This window comes from Notolepis coatsorum, assembly GCF_963971535.1.
Source record: "Notolepis coatsorum genome assembly, chromosome: 2".
Taxonomy (NCBI): Eukaryota; Metazoa; Chordata; class Actinopteri; order Aulopiformes; family Paralepididae; genus Notolepis; species Notolepis coatsorum.
Window position 1 is genome coordinate 153,016,941 of NC_140166.1, and position 17,947 is coordinate 153,034,887.

Sequence of the window (17,947 nt, forward strand, 5' to 3'; positions counted from 1 at the left end):
GCACGCGCGCGTGTGTGTGTGTGTGCGTGCACGCGCGTGTGTGTGTGTGTTTCTGACTAAGGAACTCAGACCAGCGCTATATCTTGGAACTATGAACAGGGCTCCAGAGCATTGGTGTTCTTCAAGAAGCAATACAGCCTTGGTCTGAGAGAAGGAGAATCTAGCATCTGCCGATAAGCATGACCCTGTTGTAAGAAGCGACTGTGGGTGCTTGGCAGAATGTCTGTCCTTTTGATGCATTTGCGATTGAAAAGTAAGTAGCTTACGATTACAGCATATGGCAGAGGGAGATAGTATCATGCAAATCGATCCCTGGATGTCTGCGTTCATTATGGCTTACTGGAGTGAGTCACGTGACTAAGTTGCCCTCTACCTGCGCAAGCTGCTACGCTAAAAAATATATGACGGGGGACGGGGGTCTAGTTGCAAGTTTCAAGTTTCAAGTTTCTTTAATAGTTGTCATACAGAAGTACAGAATACTTTCATACAAAATGCTTCTTACTGTTACGCTCCAGAGACGCTAGACAAGATAGTATCAAATAACATAGTATACTGTAGCATGTAAATTAGAAGTAGAAAATGAGGTCACAGTGTTCAGTATAGACATATGTACAATGTTCGATGCAGAATAGACGTAACTGAGTTACCATATAATATACAATACTATGCAGTATACTAATGTACAATATTATATAGTGCAAAGCAGAAATGCAGAAATGGGATGAGGTACAATTTAGGTACAATTTACAGTAAGGTGTACGAGTTGTAGTGCAATCCTTCATCAATAAATATAAAGTGTGGGGAGTGGGTGCTACAGTGTGTTTGTTTAAAGTGAGTGTGTGCTATAAAGTGTGGGGAGTGGGTGCTACAGTGTGTTTGTTTAAAGTGAGTGTGTGCGTGTGGATGTGTGTGCTATGTGCGTTTGATGGTTGTTGTTGTGTAGTGTTCATTGTTCGTTAAGCAGCCTGATGGCCTGGGGATAGAAGCTTCTTCTGAGTCTTTCTGTGCTCGCCTTGAGACTCCGGTATCGCTTGCCTGACCGCAGCAGTTCAAAGAGGCAGTTGTTCGGGTGGCTCGAGTCCTTAATAATTCTCTTAGCCTTCCCCCTGCACCACTTGTTGTAAATGTTCTGGAGGGTGGGGAGCCCCCCTCCGATTGTGCGTTCTATGGAGAAACCATGACACTCCCCTGACTAAAAGTTGTTTCAAACAAAAACAGCTGGATGTCATTTTGCCAAATCAGCATGGCTGTGAGTGTGAGTCTTTCACCTTTTACATATCTAGCTTTGGCATGGATTGATTGTTTAGAGCCCTAGCATGGCTAACAAATGCAAATATATTGTAGTCTGCCCCATTTTTCTGACCAGGATTATGTTCCTTTTGCCACATTGATGCGCGTGCAGACTGAGTCTGACGTATACAGCAAACTGGTCTATGGCCAACATCAGAATGGCTGTTCCAATAACTGTGGAACTGTATATGGCATATTAAACAGACTAATGTGCGTATCTAATAATAGTAGTGTGTGGCTTTCAAGCAGTGGCGTCATGCCCATTCAATCTGGCACGTGCCCCACCATATTTGCGCACATAAAAAAGTACAATAATTGTTCATTAATTGTAAAATGTACAAACAACCAGTTAATATATCAACCAAAAACATTTCTTTTTGGTGACAGACTTCTTCAGCCAAACATTTCTGAGTACATTTTAACTACTGTGACATGTATTTCTTACATGTAGGTGTCTATCCCTCTCTCTGTAGCCTGTGGTTGTCTCTCAAGCTGGTTCACTTCAAGCGTGTTCATGTTGGACTCATTCCAAGTGGATGGTGAGTGGGCATATAGTGAAACCATACACACGTCCTCCAGGTTTGATATAGTTCTACATAAACACGAAGAAGTCAATAACTTCTTGCTCAAACTTCTTCACTCAAATCACACATATTGAATAAGGATCAAGTTCGGCCCATGGCACTGATCTTTCATTCCCTATTTTTTACTTGAACATAAAATAAAAATAAAATACCAAAAACAAACATTTGATCATCAGATTCATAAACGAATAATTAAAAACAAATGTTCTCAATTGAATATGAAAGGAACAAATGATACACTGTCAAACATGTGCAGGTAAAAATAGGTTTTCAATTGCATTTGCTGTATTTTGTGTCTGAAAAGGGTTTATCTACGTTGGTAATGTTTGTACTTCAGTAAAACTGATCTATAGTGAGACTTCCAAAAGAAAGTTCCAAAACGCCTATTTCACATCTACAGATCAAACTCCCTGGGACATAAATATAGCCAACATTGATATCACTTAGTGTAATTTAGTCATTTAGCTGTCCAAAGCGACTTACAAGTTCTGTACAACAAGTCAGCAGGAAGGGTACAACTCTGGCAGCTATGGGAAAGTAACATTATTCGTCAAACAGTGTCGAACTTGAGTGCATTAGCACAGGTAGTATTATAGGCAAGGTAGATTCCTTAGTAGCAGAGTACATACTAGTAAAAGACAGTAAAAAAGTTAGTAGTTTTTTTGTTATTTTTCCTTCTTCATTTCAGATATTGATTGAAGAGGTGTGTTTTTAGTCCACGTGTATCATTGGGTGTTGTTTCGGCTGTCCTCACTGGTGGGAAGCCCGTTCCACCATTGTGGAGCGAGGACCGGGAATAGCCGGCTTCTCTTTGATGACCCCCCAGGAGCTTGGATGGGAGTGGGTCTCAGGTGGCCAGAAGATTCAGAGCATAGGGGTCTTGAGGGTGTGTAGTTGGAGACCATTGAACGGAGGTAGGAGGGAGCCGTTCCCCTCGCTGCACGATATGCCAGGTCAAGGACCTTGAAGCGGATTCATGCAGCGATGGGAAGCCAGAAGTCAATGATGCGGTCAAAAGAATAAATCACAGACTGTGCCTTTAAAAGGTACAGTAAGCTTGCTCACCTGTCCGTGCAGAAATAGAACTAGCTCGGCATCACTTTTCAAGCACCAAAGGTCTCCCAGAGGCACCAGCAGCATTGAGATGGATTTTTCAAAGAATTATATATATAAATGTATATTAAATATATATATAACAAAAATATTTGGCAGGTTTTTCACACTGTTGGTACTTTTTGTGACGCGGAACACGTGGTGGTGTTAGTCTTCCTATGTGACCCACTTGGCAGGCCAGAGACAATCTGATTGGTTGAAGATTCAGACACCCTGGGATTTTGGAGTGGCTGATTACAGGCCTGCGACAGTCACAGAGACGCATATTTACATTTATATTTTTATATTTACAGCATATATCCATACTTGTCTAAATATACCATATAATCTGTCTATATACTTACTATATACGCCTGCATAGATATAACCCACAACTCTGTATGATAACATATACAATAATGCTGTATATAGGCCTACCCTATATATATATATAATATTTATTCTCACCGTATATATATATATATATATATATATATATATATATATATATATATATATATATATATATATATATATATATATATATATATATATATATATATATATATATATATATATATATATATATATATATATATATATATATATATATATATATATATATATATATATATATATATATATATATATATATATATCTATCCACACCTGTCTGTACTTACCTGCACATAGTCCTTTTTACATATCTGTAGATACAATATCTATATCTGTACATATATATATCTGTACTCTTACTAGTTACGCTGCCAGTATGACTACTACCAGTGTCTTTATATTGAATCACCTGTACATTGTATATTACTATTGCACTTTACTGTTACATTTGCACTTCTTTGCGTTGTACTGTACTTGTGATGTATGATGACAATACATTTTAATCTAATCTAATCTAAAGGGAATTTTACCAAATATTACCAAAACGGTTTCACAAAAATGTGCCCTACCCCACTCTTTGAGAAGGGTTGTCAGTCTGGTAAACTAATAAAATGAACACAACATTCCACCAGGCCTCCCAGAGAACCACTCAGCTCCAGATTAACGCACTCCTATTTCAAATGCACGTCAAGTAATGTGCCTGATTAGGCGGTGCTCACATTTGCTTATGCCATGTTCAGCATCTATGATCAACAACAACATTGCAAGATTATGGGCCCTTTTAGTGTTTATTAGTTTGCTTGGCAGCGAGCACCAACACCTGTCAAACGTGAGTGTGGTCTGGGTTGCTTCCAGACGGAGTAGAACAAATATTGTTCGTATTGGCGTGATATTGTTGCCGTCTTGTGTGAATACCTCATAACTCTTTGTCTTGTGAGACAGTAGGATGGCTGTGAGGGAGATTGAGGATCGGGTTAGACACACAGGAGAGAAGGTTCAAATCCTTGTGTGGCATTCACGTTTTCATTGTTCAAGCCTTGGTCTGGTGGACCCACAACATTATTGGGATTTTAAAACAATGAAGCCATAAGAATTTATGAAAAAGATGTTAACTTCACACAAGGGTTAAATTCCCAGCCAACCGAGGTGCAGTACATGCAGTTCCAGAGGCCAGGGGTCTGAAACCACGACACCCTCTCAGGTTTGGTGATTACCATGGGAGCTTTTACTTTAATGAAAGGGTTAATGGTCTCTTTGAGTTCCATGACTGCAGTGGTGCATGAAACCCATTCAAACCCCCTAATAGAATCTCATAAATACATATGCTCACACTGAGGCGACCGGAATCACCATAGAACTATAGAATCTTTCTCCATATTTCATTAGTAATGTACAGTAGATCATTTCCTCCTGGTTGAGACAACTACAGTCAATTGTCAACTCGTGCACTATAGTGTCAGGTTGTAACGTTCCACCTAGTTCATCTTAGATGACCTCTGACCTCACCTGTGGAGTTCACTAGATCTCCATGTTGCAGATATCAATCAGAGACCACAGATGAGTCACACAATCAACAATTATGTTACTCCTGTCTCAGCGCTATAAGGTCTACTTCTAAAAAAGGCCAACCCGCAATAATATTGATTCTACCTTCCATTATATTATTAAGATCAGCACGTACAATGATATGACTACAGACCCCAGTATCCTGGGCAGTTATGGAGGAGAAAGAATACACTCTCAGGTCAAAGGTCAGCGAAGGTCACCGTATATGGTGGGGATCAGGACCGAGCTGCAGGGGACCAGGAGGACACATGGGTGAAACTAACTTCTGTTATTATTACTTGCTTCTTAATTCGTTTCTTAATTTGATATTTAATTATTTTTCATCAATTTTAATGACAGAAATCTATTACAACTTTTCAGGGAGCTTTTAATGTCAATTCTCTGCTCATTTTGTTCCTGTATAATTGTGGCAACCTTATGCTAATTTTATGTGTATGTCTATTTTGTATCTATGACTGCTGTGAAGCACTGTGGGCTGCAATTCTTGTATGAAAGGTGCTATACAAATGAAATATATTATTATTATTATTATTATTATTAGTAGTAGTAGTATTATTGTTCTGTTTGTCAAGTAGCTTAGGTCGTTTAATAGTTCAGTAATAGTCAGCTGATTCAGTCTCTCCAATACAATAATTTTCTTGTCATCATACGTACCACTACTGTGTTAACAATCATTGATTTGTTGTTAGTCATGTCTTAACGTCATGGCCTTACTATTGTAAAACTGCCATACATCTGAAGTGATCAAAAATGAAACATGATCACTGAGAGAAGTAGTTTGTGTATCTTACAGTATGTCACACGCGTCGGTCATCAACGCGAAAATCTCAAAAGATCTCGTCTCTTTAATTCATCGAAACTAAAGGAGCTTCAGTCGCCCGACAGCCAGGCAATATGCAGGGCAACCTTCCCCCCGAGATGAGTATATTACCGCGGTGTGTAATTTAAAGTATCCAGCAGCGCTAGCATGTGTTACGAGGGGGGTGTCGTCAGCGGTCCCTCTGTCTCCGCCTCGGAGCACGTGGCGAGCCTCTGGTCTCCCATCCTCCTCCCTCTCTGAAGGTCAACACAAAAGACAAAATGAGATTCAGGATGTTTGTCTCTCTTAACTAGTATTCTGCTGTAGAAACGCAGTCCATTATTCCTCGTTGCTCGTGTGTTTTTACGGACGATCGCTTTCAAACGCTGAGAGTGCGGTGCATATGGGGGAATTCAAGGATTATTTTTATTGTTATCCTTTATTTAACCAGGTAATTCTCATTGAGATTAAGAATATCTCTTGTGAGAGAGAGAGAACTGGCCAAGACGGCAGCATAAGCGGAATCAATTAGTAGAATCATAGAGAATACGTTAAAGGTCAAGTGTTCAGGGCCAGGATTAAAGGGAGTGGTTTATTCAGAAACACAGACAACTCTGGCTTTTTCATTAAGATTTTAAATTAATCAAAAGTAATCAGATTATACACCTAAGAAATGCAGAGAAATGGCATTTTAACATATACAGTACTGTGGTTAAGAGTAGAGAAAGGCCAATGTGCTGTTCAATTTATTATCATCAACCTTTATCCAACCAGGTAATTCTCATTGAGATTAAGAATCAAACATATAATAAAATTCAAAGATTTTTTTTTGTGATAATATTGTAAATTAATTCTTTTTTTTAAATGTTTCATATATCAAAGTTCTGTATCGTATCGCTCTCGCTCGGCATCGCTCTCGCTCGGCATCGCTCTCTGCACTATCTCGCATATGTGCACGCGCACTGAATAAAGACCACAATGTACCTTTAATCCCAATATTCGTCTGACCACACCCCTATCAGCTTACCCATATAAGCAGGGGTGGGGCCACCCACTCGCCTCCTTCTCGCTTTCACCACAAGGAAGAAGTGCCTCGGTAGATCCCCACACTTGACACCATGCTGGAAGAAAGGATTAGGAGCAGCTTTGGGAAACAAGGATACGTTGACATCATATCTTTATTTTCTCTCTCACTATTTTCGAGAAAATACGGCGATATTGTCTTCGTACTGGAGTGTCTGGAAGATGTTGATCATTCTAAAAATCCTCCACCGGTTTTCGTATTGGGAGCACGCCGCTGCATGCTTCTCAACTGCAGTTCCTTGCTGTGTTTGTTGGGGTGAAACCTGTCAGGCCACAGCTGAACTGTCGGACATGCCGCTGTTGTGAGAAGCGGTGCGTTCCAGGTTGGGTGAGTAGTGTTTTGCTGGCAGGCTCCACTTGTCTGTTAGTGCTATGGGGGCTACTTGACAATGTTTATGGAAACCGGCCCCAGGCTAGGGTCCTTTGTTCAGCCACCTAGGCGACAGAAGGCCTTGGTCTGAAGACCATTATAGTTTTAACTAGTGGGCCGCGACCATTAACACTGGTGATCCCTGTGTGTTCTGGACGAGTGGATTCTCTCTGTCACCGTGTTAAGGCCCCATCTTTCATATCCAAATGAGAGTATTCCTTCACGAGGGGATATGTGCATGGATGTGCGATAGCGGCAGATCCGTGTTCAAGTCAGCTACACAGGCCAGTTTGGTATTGTGCTGATTCCGTCGGGTGTTGGTAAAATCACCGTTGTGAAGCGGTGTTGACATCTTGTTTTCTCTTTTTTCTCAAAAAGTGAGGAGAGGTTCAGAACGGCGGCCTGTCTGGGTGAGTGTTATGTCATTGTTTACATGTTCAGATGATAGCTGCTTAGCTTACGGTTAGCCAGTCAGCTGTTAACTGCTGCGTTAGCCTGCTGGGATCGCTGCATGGCCTGTTAGTGGGTCTACTGTTAGCCAGTCAGCTGTTAGCTGCGGTGCTAGCATGTCGTGATCAAGTTCAAGTTCAAGTTCTTTAATAGTTGTCATACAGAAGTACAGAATACTTTCATACAAAATGCTTCTTACTGTTACGCTCCAGAGACTGTGCTAGACAAGATAGTATCAAATAACATAATAACATAATATAGCATGAATTTAGAAGAAGAATGAGGTCACAGTTGTTCGGTATAGACATATGTACAATGTTCTGAGTTACCATATAATATACAATACACAATACTATGCAGTGTACTAATGTACAGTACTATCTAGTGCAAAGCAGAAATGGGATGAGGTACAATTTTAGGTACAATTTACAGTAAGGTGTACGAGTTGTAGTGCAATCCTTCATCCATAAATATAAAGTGTGGGGAGTGGGTGCTACAGTGTGTTTGTTTAAAGTGGGTGTGTGCTATAAAGTGTGTGTAGTGGGTGCTACAGTGTGTTTGTTTAAAGTGAGTGTGTGCGTGTGGATGTGTGTGCTATGTGTGTTTGGTGGTTGTTGTTGTGTAGTGTTCATTCATTGTTCGTTTAGCAGCCTGATGGCCTGGGGATAGAAGCTACTTCTGAGTCTTTCTGTGCTCGCCTTGAGACTCCTGTGTCGCTTGCCTGACGGCAGCAGTTCAAAGAGGCAGTTGTTCGGGTGGCTCGAGTCCTTAATAATTCTCTTAGCCTTCCCCTTGCAACGCTTGTTGTAAATGTTCTGGAGGGTGGGGAGCCCCCCTCCAATTGTGCGTTCGGCTGAACGTGTCACTCTTTGTAGTCTGCTTTGGTCTTTTGCAGTGCTATTCCCAAACCAGGAGGTGATGTTGCCGGTCAAGATGCTCTCTATTGTACATGAGTAGAAGTTCTTAAGGATCTTCTGGCTGACTTGGAACTTCCTTAGGCGCCTGAGGAAGTAGAGGCGTTGTCGTGCCTTCTTCACCACACTGTTAATGTGTATGGTCCATTTCAAGTCCTCGGATATGTGGGCTCCGAGGTACTTGAAGCTGTTGACTCTCTCAACCGGTGCCCCGTCGATGCTGAGGGGGCTGTAGTCCTTGACCCCCGACCTCCTGAAGTCCACAATCATCTCCTTTGTTTTGCTGACGTTCAGGGAGAGGCTGTTTTCCTGGCACCATCCCGCCAGGACCTTGACCTCTTCCAGGTAGGCCCTCTCGTCGTTGGCAGAGATCAGGCCCACCACCACTGTGTCGTCAGCAAATTTGACGATTGTATTGCTACTCCGCTGAGCCACACAGTCGTGTGTGTACAGGGAGTAGAGGAGGGGACTCAGAACACAGCCCTGGGGGGCCCCTATGTTGAGGGTGATGGATGAGGAGGTGCAGTTGCCTGCTCTCACCACCTGGGGTCTGCCAGTCAGGAAGTCCAAGACCCACTGGCAGAGGTCATAGCCCAAGCCCAGGTCCCTGAGCTTGGCTATCGCTAGGTAACGTTAGCTTGCTGCTATAGGCCATGGCCTGGCGCGGGGTAGCTTTGGCTTCTCGCGCGCCGCCGTGAGCTCGCTTCTGGTCGCGTGCGCCGTTAGCTCGGCGTCTCGCGAGCAGGAGCAGTAGCGCCCGAACGGTTGGAGCGGCCGTTAGCTTGATGCTATTCTGTTGAACGTGCTTTGATTTTAACATGTTTTACACTCTTGACTACGACGTCATCCTTGACAGGGGATGTTTCGTCGACCCTGCCCTGAGCCTGGACGGCAAGGTTGCATCAACGGGGGACTGTAGTACGGGTTGGGGCGGTGACGCTACCCAGTTCGGACAACACAGGAGCGGCTGTGTTCCTACGGTGTCTGTGACTGCACTTCGCTGATCTGCGTTCCGGGTAGGAACGGGGTTGACCAGACCTCATAACACGTCTTCTGGTTTTACTTTGCTAAATGTATTGTGAATAACGGTGTTTTTTCCCAAAACGTGTGTTGTTGCAATGCATTTAGGATACGTTGCGGGTTATGTGTGAGCTGTTTTTTGTCACTGGCAGTAGCTTCTCCGTGCAAATCGGGATGTAATGATCTGGTTGTTGTGTGAGAAACATCATGGTGTTTAACCGTGTACTCACAACTAAGGTAACTAACCTATGAAGCTATGCTTGGTGACAAGTGAGTAAAAGAATGTTCTTTCTCAGACTGTAATGACAATGAACAGTGTGTTCACACATTAACAGGTTTTCCTGTTTTAACTGGCCGTATTGAGGGTAAAATAGGAGGATTGTGTTTCCCCCCCGGTTCCCTGGGGACTTTTTCATCCTCCTATCAGACATGTTGTGCATTAATTGTGTCTTTTGTGTGGTAGGGATACGATGTAACTCTTAGCTTGATTGCTGAGGTTGTGCTAAATCTGCTGGAGAAACTTATTTCCTAAAGGGAAATTGGTTTGGTTGCTGTCATGTGTGCTTAGCAAGGCCTGTGGTCGATACTAATCAAGAATGATGTATTCTCTCATTGTGAAAAAAACGGCGTTCCTCTGTTGAGTGTTTTTTGCCATTTTTTGTAGGTGATGATGGGTTGTGTGTGTCATGTGACCTACAACTGGGTTGTACTGGCCACAGAAGCACATGTGTATGTTGGACCGGGGTTCTTAGGGCCCTCTCTATTCTGTGTTTTTCCTTAGTAAAAATCAGATAGCAGGTTAGCTCATGCGCTGTGTGGAGCTGTGAAACGCTTCATAGAGCTGACTATGACTGTGTCATATTCTCTTTTTGTCGTTACATCGTATCATGGGTGTGGGGTCATAAAGGGGTGAACTGGTAACCTTTCCTCTCCCCATTGTTCTGTCGGTCAGGGGTACACCCCCTGTCCTTCAAGGTTCCCGTCATGTGGCGGTTCGGCACGTTACAGGGGGGGGGGGGGGGAGGGAGTTCCTGGTCCTACGGCCTGGTATATTGGGCGTGTGCACCGCAGGAATTCCCCCGCCATAGAGTACGTCACCGTGCGCGTCTCTGTTGGTAGGACTTCCGTGTGCTGTTCAGGTCCATGTGATGGATCTGTTTTCAGGGGGGGTGGTCAGGGCTCCTCCTCACCAAGCGCCTATTCAGGCCTTCTGTGAGTTCGGACTCCTTCTTCCATGTGAGGAAGCCTCCATCAGAGTACAGAGCCTTCCTCCTCAGATTGTCAAAGTGAGTGGACCCTCTAGAAGGGTCCTTTTCTATTGTATGTATATTCGATTCAATTCGTTTATTGAGTGTGTATGGGTTCAGTGCCTCTTCCCCGGAGGCACTAAAACCAGTTTTTTACATGGCTCAAGGTGCAATATATTCTTTTCAATCTGTACAGCTCGCGTGGGAAGTCTCTCTGGGGATCCCCGTCTCTTTCCTATGGGAGGGTGGTGGGATGTAAAAATGTGAACATTTTTTACCCCGGCTGTGTAGACTGGGATACATACTGTTGATGCTTCCTTCTTTCTATTCCAGAAGTGTTGGAGTTAGGGAGTGTCACACCCCTCTTGTCGTTCCCCTGGGCGCCTTGGGGATTCAATGACAGGTCTAAATAGCCTGTTCATTGATGGGGGTGTGTCCCGACGCACGTATAGTGCTAGCTCGCTGTAAACAGGCGATTGACTGGCACGCCTTGGTTGCTTGTGGTTGAAACAGCGTTTTTATAAAGCAACTGAGATGGGGGTTTTTCCTCTTCCGACGACCACATCCCATGACCTGGGTGGGTTGTCGACGGATTCTCGTTCATGTCTGGGGGATGATGACGGGATGGATCTGAACATATGTGGTGGGGTCTCACGCCCTTGGGGTGGGCCACCAGGCGCGGTTCGTCCGAACGTCTGGGTGGCGCCTTATTTTCATGTTAAGATCAACACGCATATCTGCCCTTCTCCTGGAGTAGGCATGTCGGCGTGGTTAGGGCACGGGACTGGTTCTGGTCACGCTGGTCCAGATCAGTTGAACCCGTTGTCCGCCGGGGATGCAGATCTGCTGTTCTGGTACCCTGAGGGACTTGGGCTTTTTTCAGGGGGAAAAATGCCAGGTCGGTCTGGGTGTCACAGGGTTAAGCGCTATGGAGACCCTGGTTGGGTATGTTTTTACTCAGCACTGTCGTCATGGCTTACAGCCATGCCATTCTGTACGCGCTCGATCTCGTCGGATCTCGGCCGCTACGCAGGTTGGTCCTGGTTAGTACTTGGTTGGGAGACCGCCTGGGAATACCAAGTACGGTGTGCTTAGGGGCTGGTTCTCCATTATTTTTCGCTCCTCTCTCACGCATGGCGAAGAGGGGCCTGTGGGGGTGGTTTTTTGACCTCCTCTGGTGACCCTGTGCTTCCCGTACCGCCAGGCCCGGTCCGAAGTGATGTTTGCGACCCGTAGGCCTGGGTTAACCCTTTTTGGAAACTGAAACACTTGTACTGCGGTATAGCCGGTGTATACCCGCAGGTGTGTTTTGGAGTTTTTTCTTGAGGGGTTATAGGAACAACCACCGCATTGGGTAACACCGAGGTGGTTGATTCCCTGGTGTGTTGGTGCAGTGTCAACTCCCGGGTTCACCGTTTGAGGGTGCCCCTGCACGTTCATGACGTCTGCCAATCGTGTCAGCCTTCTCTGCCTCGACCCCTCTGGGTGGGGGTTTTTAAATGGAGGCTTGGTCATGCAACAACGCCAGCATACGCCCCTTCCGCCGGGGCAGCTGTGTTCAGCTGTCCCCTCTGGCGCCTGTCTCGTCCGCAGTCTCCAGGCTAGGGTTAACAGCCTGTTGCCTGGTTTTTCCCCGGTGCGCTGCCTGCTTCCGTTGGTTAACCTTTTTTGTGTGCTTACGGCCATGCTGACTGTCTGTTCTGCAGGGTCAGTGTGCCAGGCGGTGTACTGTTGGGGGGACGGGGCCCGCTCGGCTTACGCCATACCGACCTGAACACGCCCGATCTCGTCCGATCTCGGAAGCTAAGCAGGTTCTGGCCTGGTTAGTACTTGGTTGGGATACCGCCTGGGAATACCAGGTGCAGTAACTGAGGGGCCTTTGTCCGAATACGCTGGCGATGTGGGGGGCGGGGCACTACGTGCCCACCTGGTGGGGTCTTGATGCTGGCATCATGGACTTCTCCGGGCCCCCATTCCAGGGAGTCCAGTCCTTTTGGTGGGTCTGGGTCTTCCTTCGCGCTCCGCTGCTACGGCCTTGCCACGGGGTTGGGTTTTCCCTTGACCCCGTGATTCTGGGGGCAGTAACGAGGTTGTTCCTCCGTTCGTTCCCGGGTGGCATGCGGGTTGTGCGTGTGTGTAGTCGTGGGGTCAAGCCACGGTCTGCTCACCCTGTGCGTTGAGTTGCTTGAGTGCCTCTTCGCACGGTCGGGTCCGTCGCCCTCCCGTGAAGCCCCTAATAGGGGGGGTGCCCGCCATTAGGGTGGGTCGGGGGGGCTCGGCCCTCCCTGTTCTGATGGTTTGTGGGGGGCTGTCAGCGGGGTGTATTTGTCGGCCGTTGGCTCTCGCTCGGCCTCCCTTGTGCAGAGAGCGATGCCGAGCGAGAGCGATACGATACAGAACGTTAGGTTATGACTATAACCAAGTTCTGTTAGTATAGCGAAGCTCGGCATCCGACGCCGCTGCAGCCTTTGACCTCGCCTTGTGGCGAAAGCTTGGGAAGGAGGCGAGTGGGTGGCCCCACCCCTGCTTATATGGGTAAGCTGATAGGGGTGTGGTCAGACGAATATTGGGATTAAAGGTACATTGTGGTCTTTATTCAGTGCGCGTGCACATATGCGAGATAGTGCAGAGAGCGATGCCGAGCTTCGCTATACTAACAGAACTTGGTTATAGTCATAACCTAACGTTAAAGAGCCCTGCTACACAAAACAAATACAGAATACATGAGTAGAATCACATCATACGAAACACATTCAAAGTCAAGTGTTCAGGGCCATGGTTATTAAAGGAAGCGAGATATTCAGAAAACACAAGACCGAGCTCCGGCTCTTTTTCATTAATGTTTTAAATTCATTAAAAGTAATCAGATTTTCCAGCCCGCGAGTTAGCTCAGAGTGTATTCCAGGAGGAGGGAGCGGAATGCCTAAAAGCAAACTCACCTAGTTCTGTGCGGAACCTTGAGGCACGGATAATAAGCACAGGTCAGAGGAGGCTGTGGCTGCCAGCGTTGCGTGATATGAAAGTGCACAGATAGGAGGGCAGCGTACCAAGAATGGACTTATAAATAAATGTGAGCTTTTGGGGTGAGGCGTCGGCATTGACAACGAGGGCCAGTTAGCCTCGGTGTGCAAGGTACAGTGGTGTGTGAGAGCTTCACAGACACAAACCTCAGTGCACTGAAGGATCACGCCATTTTATTTCTGTCTTGTATTGTCAACATTGGCCTACGAAGAGACCGAAACCAATACCTCTTCTACTCACTTGTAAATAGAGCGAACTATAGCTGCGCAACACACCAAAGGTTTCACCAGAGACTCCCAGAGGCACCGGTAGCTTTGAGATAGATTTAAAAAAATAATTCTAAAGAAGAAAAGAAAGAAAAATAGATTTGGCAGGTTTTGACGAGGAACAAGGTGGTGGTGTTAGTGTTCCTGTGTGAGCCGGGAACACCGTACTTGGCAGGTCAAGCGGAACTCTGATTGGTTGAGGATTCAGACACCCTGAGATTTTGTATTGGTTGATTTACAAGGCCTGCCCTGCGACAGTCACAGAGAGACGCTGTCGGGATGTAAAGAGAATCTTTACCAAAATACAGTGGCATTCTTACTGTCAACATGGTCTATGAAAAAAGACCAACAAAAAACAATAATGCATTTCTTCTACTTACAAGTAGCGGTCGGTCCAGCCAATCCGGAAGTCATAGAACTCCATTGTTGTCCAATAACTGAAGTCACAGAGCCATAACTGTTTGTTTTGGATCAGTGTAATTCATCACTGCAACAAATGGAGTTGCATTCTACATTCTAGTCCCTAGCTGATGGAATGAACTCCAACAGTCCTTAACCCTTTCACTACCACACTACAGAAGGTTAACCCTTTCACTACCACACTACAGAGATGGTTAACCGTCGGTAGTGCAGTAGTGAAAGGGTTAACCGTCTGTAGTGTGGTAGTGAAAGGGTTAACCATCTGTAGTGTGATAGTGAAAGGGTTAATGAGTAGTGTGGTAGTGAAAGGGTTAAACATATGTAGTGTGGCAGTGAAAGGGTTAACCTTCTGTAGTGTGGTAGTGAAAGGGTTAACCTTCTGTAGTGTGGTAGTGAAAGGGTTAACCATTTGTCGTGTAGCAGTGAAAGGGTTATCGATAGGTTATGTATATAACCTAGTTATATGAGTACTGGCTAAGCGTCCCGCTCTTAAGCCATACCGAGATATACCTCATCTCATGTACCTAGTGTACTCCATCAACAAATAAAAACCAATACACCCAGCACCTGCCAGGCCCCGCCCTACTGACGTACTATATAGTACTAGGCGTTGTCACCACTCACTCTTCCTTGGAAAATCGTTTCCAAAGAAAAGTTTCCCCAAGGGAACTCAGGGCACGCTAAGAGCGGGACGCTTAGCCAGTACCGCTCTTAAGCCATACCGAGATATGGGGTAGAGCAGACGCAAGGCCCGACAAATGCACCCCCTGAGGACCCGTAAGCCCACATCAGTCCCGTCAGCTTATTGCTTATTGCCAGCGGAGGAGTGCTGCCGAGTGCTTCCGCGTTTTCCTTGATTGGCTGCGACACGCCCCGCGGCAGCGGAGCGGCAGAGCTTGCGGCATTATGTAGCCGTAATCCGCAATGATTTTCATTCGAAGCTCACCTGGCACCGCTGCGGTCCTGCGGTCCGTTGGTGACAAGTTCGAATCCCATAAATTTTTTTTTTTTTTTTTTTTTTTAACGTGTATTCTTTCGCCAGTTAAGGTTAGGCATGCTTAAGGTTATGGTTAAGGTTAGGCATTGTTTCGGAGTTGGTTAAGGTTAGAAGGGTTAAGTTTAGGCGCTGTTAAGGAGCTGGTTAAGGTTAGAGTTTGTCTTAGAGAATGGCAATATTCTTTCTATGGTTAAGGTTAAGGTTAGGCATGGTTAAGGTTAAGGTTAGGCATTGTTTCGGAGTTGGTTACGGTTAGAAGGGTTAAGTTTAGGCGCTGTTAAGGAGCTGGTTAAGGTTAGAGTTTGTCTTAGAGAATGGCAATAGACAGCCTATTTCCGCACTGCCGCTCTCTCGCGCTGCCGCGGTCACATGGGCGTCGGTGACGAATGCGGAAGCATTCTTGCACTCTTCCGCTGGCAATAAGCTACACGCGTCCCGTCACCCCACTCTTCCTAATGAAGAGGGTGCGGCAGTCAACTCCACCCGAGTGCGAACAAGAGGGAACTAGAACCTCTTGAACGCACAGCACAGGCGGAACCACGTGTGACACAACACATTGTGGCCCACACCCACACACGCCTGCTACCCCACCAAAGGACGGGAAGCAGGAGAGGCCACAGACCTCAGAACCGCCTGGGAGACAGAACCCCCGGTCATGTCCATGAGGTAAAACCTTACGAAGGGACCCGGTGAGGACCATGAAGCCGCAGCACAGATGTCCTCCACCGAGGCCCCACCCAGGAGAGCGGCAGAGGCCGCCACCCCACGAGTCGAGTGCGCCCTGACGCCCCCAGGGGGAGCCAGCCCGGCCAACGTGTAGCAAAGGGCAATGCCCTCGCACAACCAATGGGACAGGCGCTGTTTCGACAGTGCCTTACCAGCACGAGAGCCACCGTAACAGACAAAGAGCTGATCGGTAGCCCTGAGGCCCTGAGTATGGCTGAGGTAAACCCTCAAAGCCCGGACCGGACATGACAGGTGAAGGCCCGCCTCCAACTCACTAGCGTGAGGAGGCGGATGAAATGCCTGAACCATAATATCCCTGGAGCGGAAAGCACTCTGAATATTTTTAGCCACAAAGGCTGGATTAGGCCGCAGAGTGGCACCGCTATCGGAACGAGAGAGCACAAAGTACACCCACGCGTTTAGCGGAGGTGATGGCCAGCAAGAACGCAGTCTTGAACGACAGCCGTTCCAACAGTGCTTGCTCAAGAGGCTCAAACGGGGCCAAGGACAACCGACGAGGACCAATTGAACATCCCAGCTCGGAGCCAAAGAGCGTTTCACCGGCTTAAGGCGTCGAACGCCAAGCAGGAAACGCTTCACAAGAGGGTGGCCTTACACCACTCTTGGAAAATACGCCACCTACCCGTGTAACCCGCGATAGTGGAGGGAGCATGCGCGTTCCGGATGGTACCAACCACAGAAGGATCCATCCTCTCCAGACTCACCCTCTCCCCAGCCAACCCACCAGCAGCTGGCCCAGCACAGGGAACTAACACAGAGACCCATGTGCTTGAGAGAGGGCCCGCGATGACCAAGGAACAAGCCATGACGGGATACCAAGAGCTGGATCAGGACCGGGAACCACACAGCTGCGCCCCGGTCCGGCGCAATCAGGATCAAGGACCTGCGCTCCTCAACGTACCCGCCCCAACAACTGACCTAACAGATGTATCGGGGAAAGAATCCCAGGCTGCATGGCATCGGTCCCAGACCTGCCTGACTATGTCCGGACGTAATCCCCACCTGTCAGAGTGAGGACCGCCCGCGACATTACACCTGTACCCACATTCACCCTGTCTGGGATGTGGAGAGCCCTCAGGCCGCGCAGATGGAGAACGCCCCTAGCCAGCCGCCCGGTGCAGACAGGGGGAGCGTACTCCTCCCTGTCTGTCGATATACAACACTGACGTCGTATTGTCCGTCCTGATCAACACCGTTTGAGGACCAGAAGGACCGCTTTCAATACCAACACATTGAACGTAGCGCAGACCGGGCAGCATGGCTTGCCAGCTGCCCCCTACTGCGTTGGCCCGACGTGTCTCCAGCGAGGGAGGCGTCGGTGAAAAACGTAACGTGTGACAGCCTACTGCCCATGGGGACCCCCCTGGTGAGGACCCCAGGCCCTCCCCAGGGGCGAGGTCCCCCAGTACTGACACGGGAACCTTAGCCGCTTCCACTTGCTCTCACCGGGTCTATTTCCATACTGGAAAATCCACCTCCGTAACCCCCTACTGGGGTGAAGAGGAGGCCAAGAGGGACCACGGAATGAGCAGATGCCATCATACCGAGCAGGCGTATCACGCACAGCGCCGTAACCGTCTTAGGACGGAACCTCCCGAGCGTGTCGACAACACGCTCTGAGAGGGATGCCCATAACACTCCACCCGTTGACTGGGAATAGGAGTACTCTACTTCCAGTCTACAGC

The 17,947-nt window shown here is 47.0% G+C and overlaps 1 protein-coding gene across 1 annotated transcript in view; it reads right to left on the bottom strand.

Annotated features, from left to right (window-relative positions):
• LOC311223576 (thiamine transporter 2-like) overlaps positions 1-14,522 on the bottom strand; it is a gene marked incomplete at both ends in the record, with an annotated part of 108,774 nt that extends 94,252 nt beyond the window's left edge. The window contains 4 exons of the mRNA XM_084308355.1: positions 3,157-3,229; positions 5,905-5,984; positions 13,751-13,767; positions 14,479-14,522. Coding sequence (XP_084164481.1) covers positions 3,157-3,229; positions 5,905-5,984; positions 13,751-13,767; positions 14,479-14,522 — 214 coding nt within the window. The remainder of the gene's footprint in view (positions 1-3,156; positions 3,230-5,904; positions 5,985-13,750; positions 13,768-14,478) is intronic.
• Positions 14,523-17,947: the final 3,425 nt, after the last annotated feature.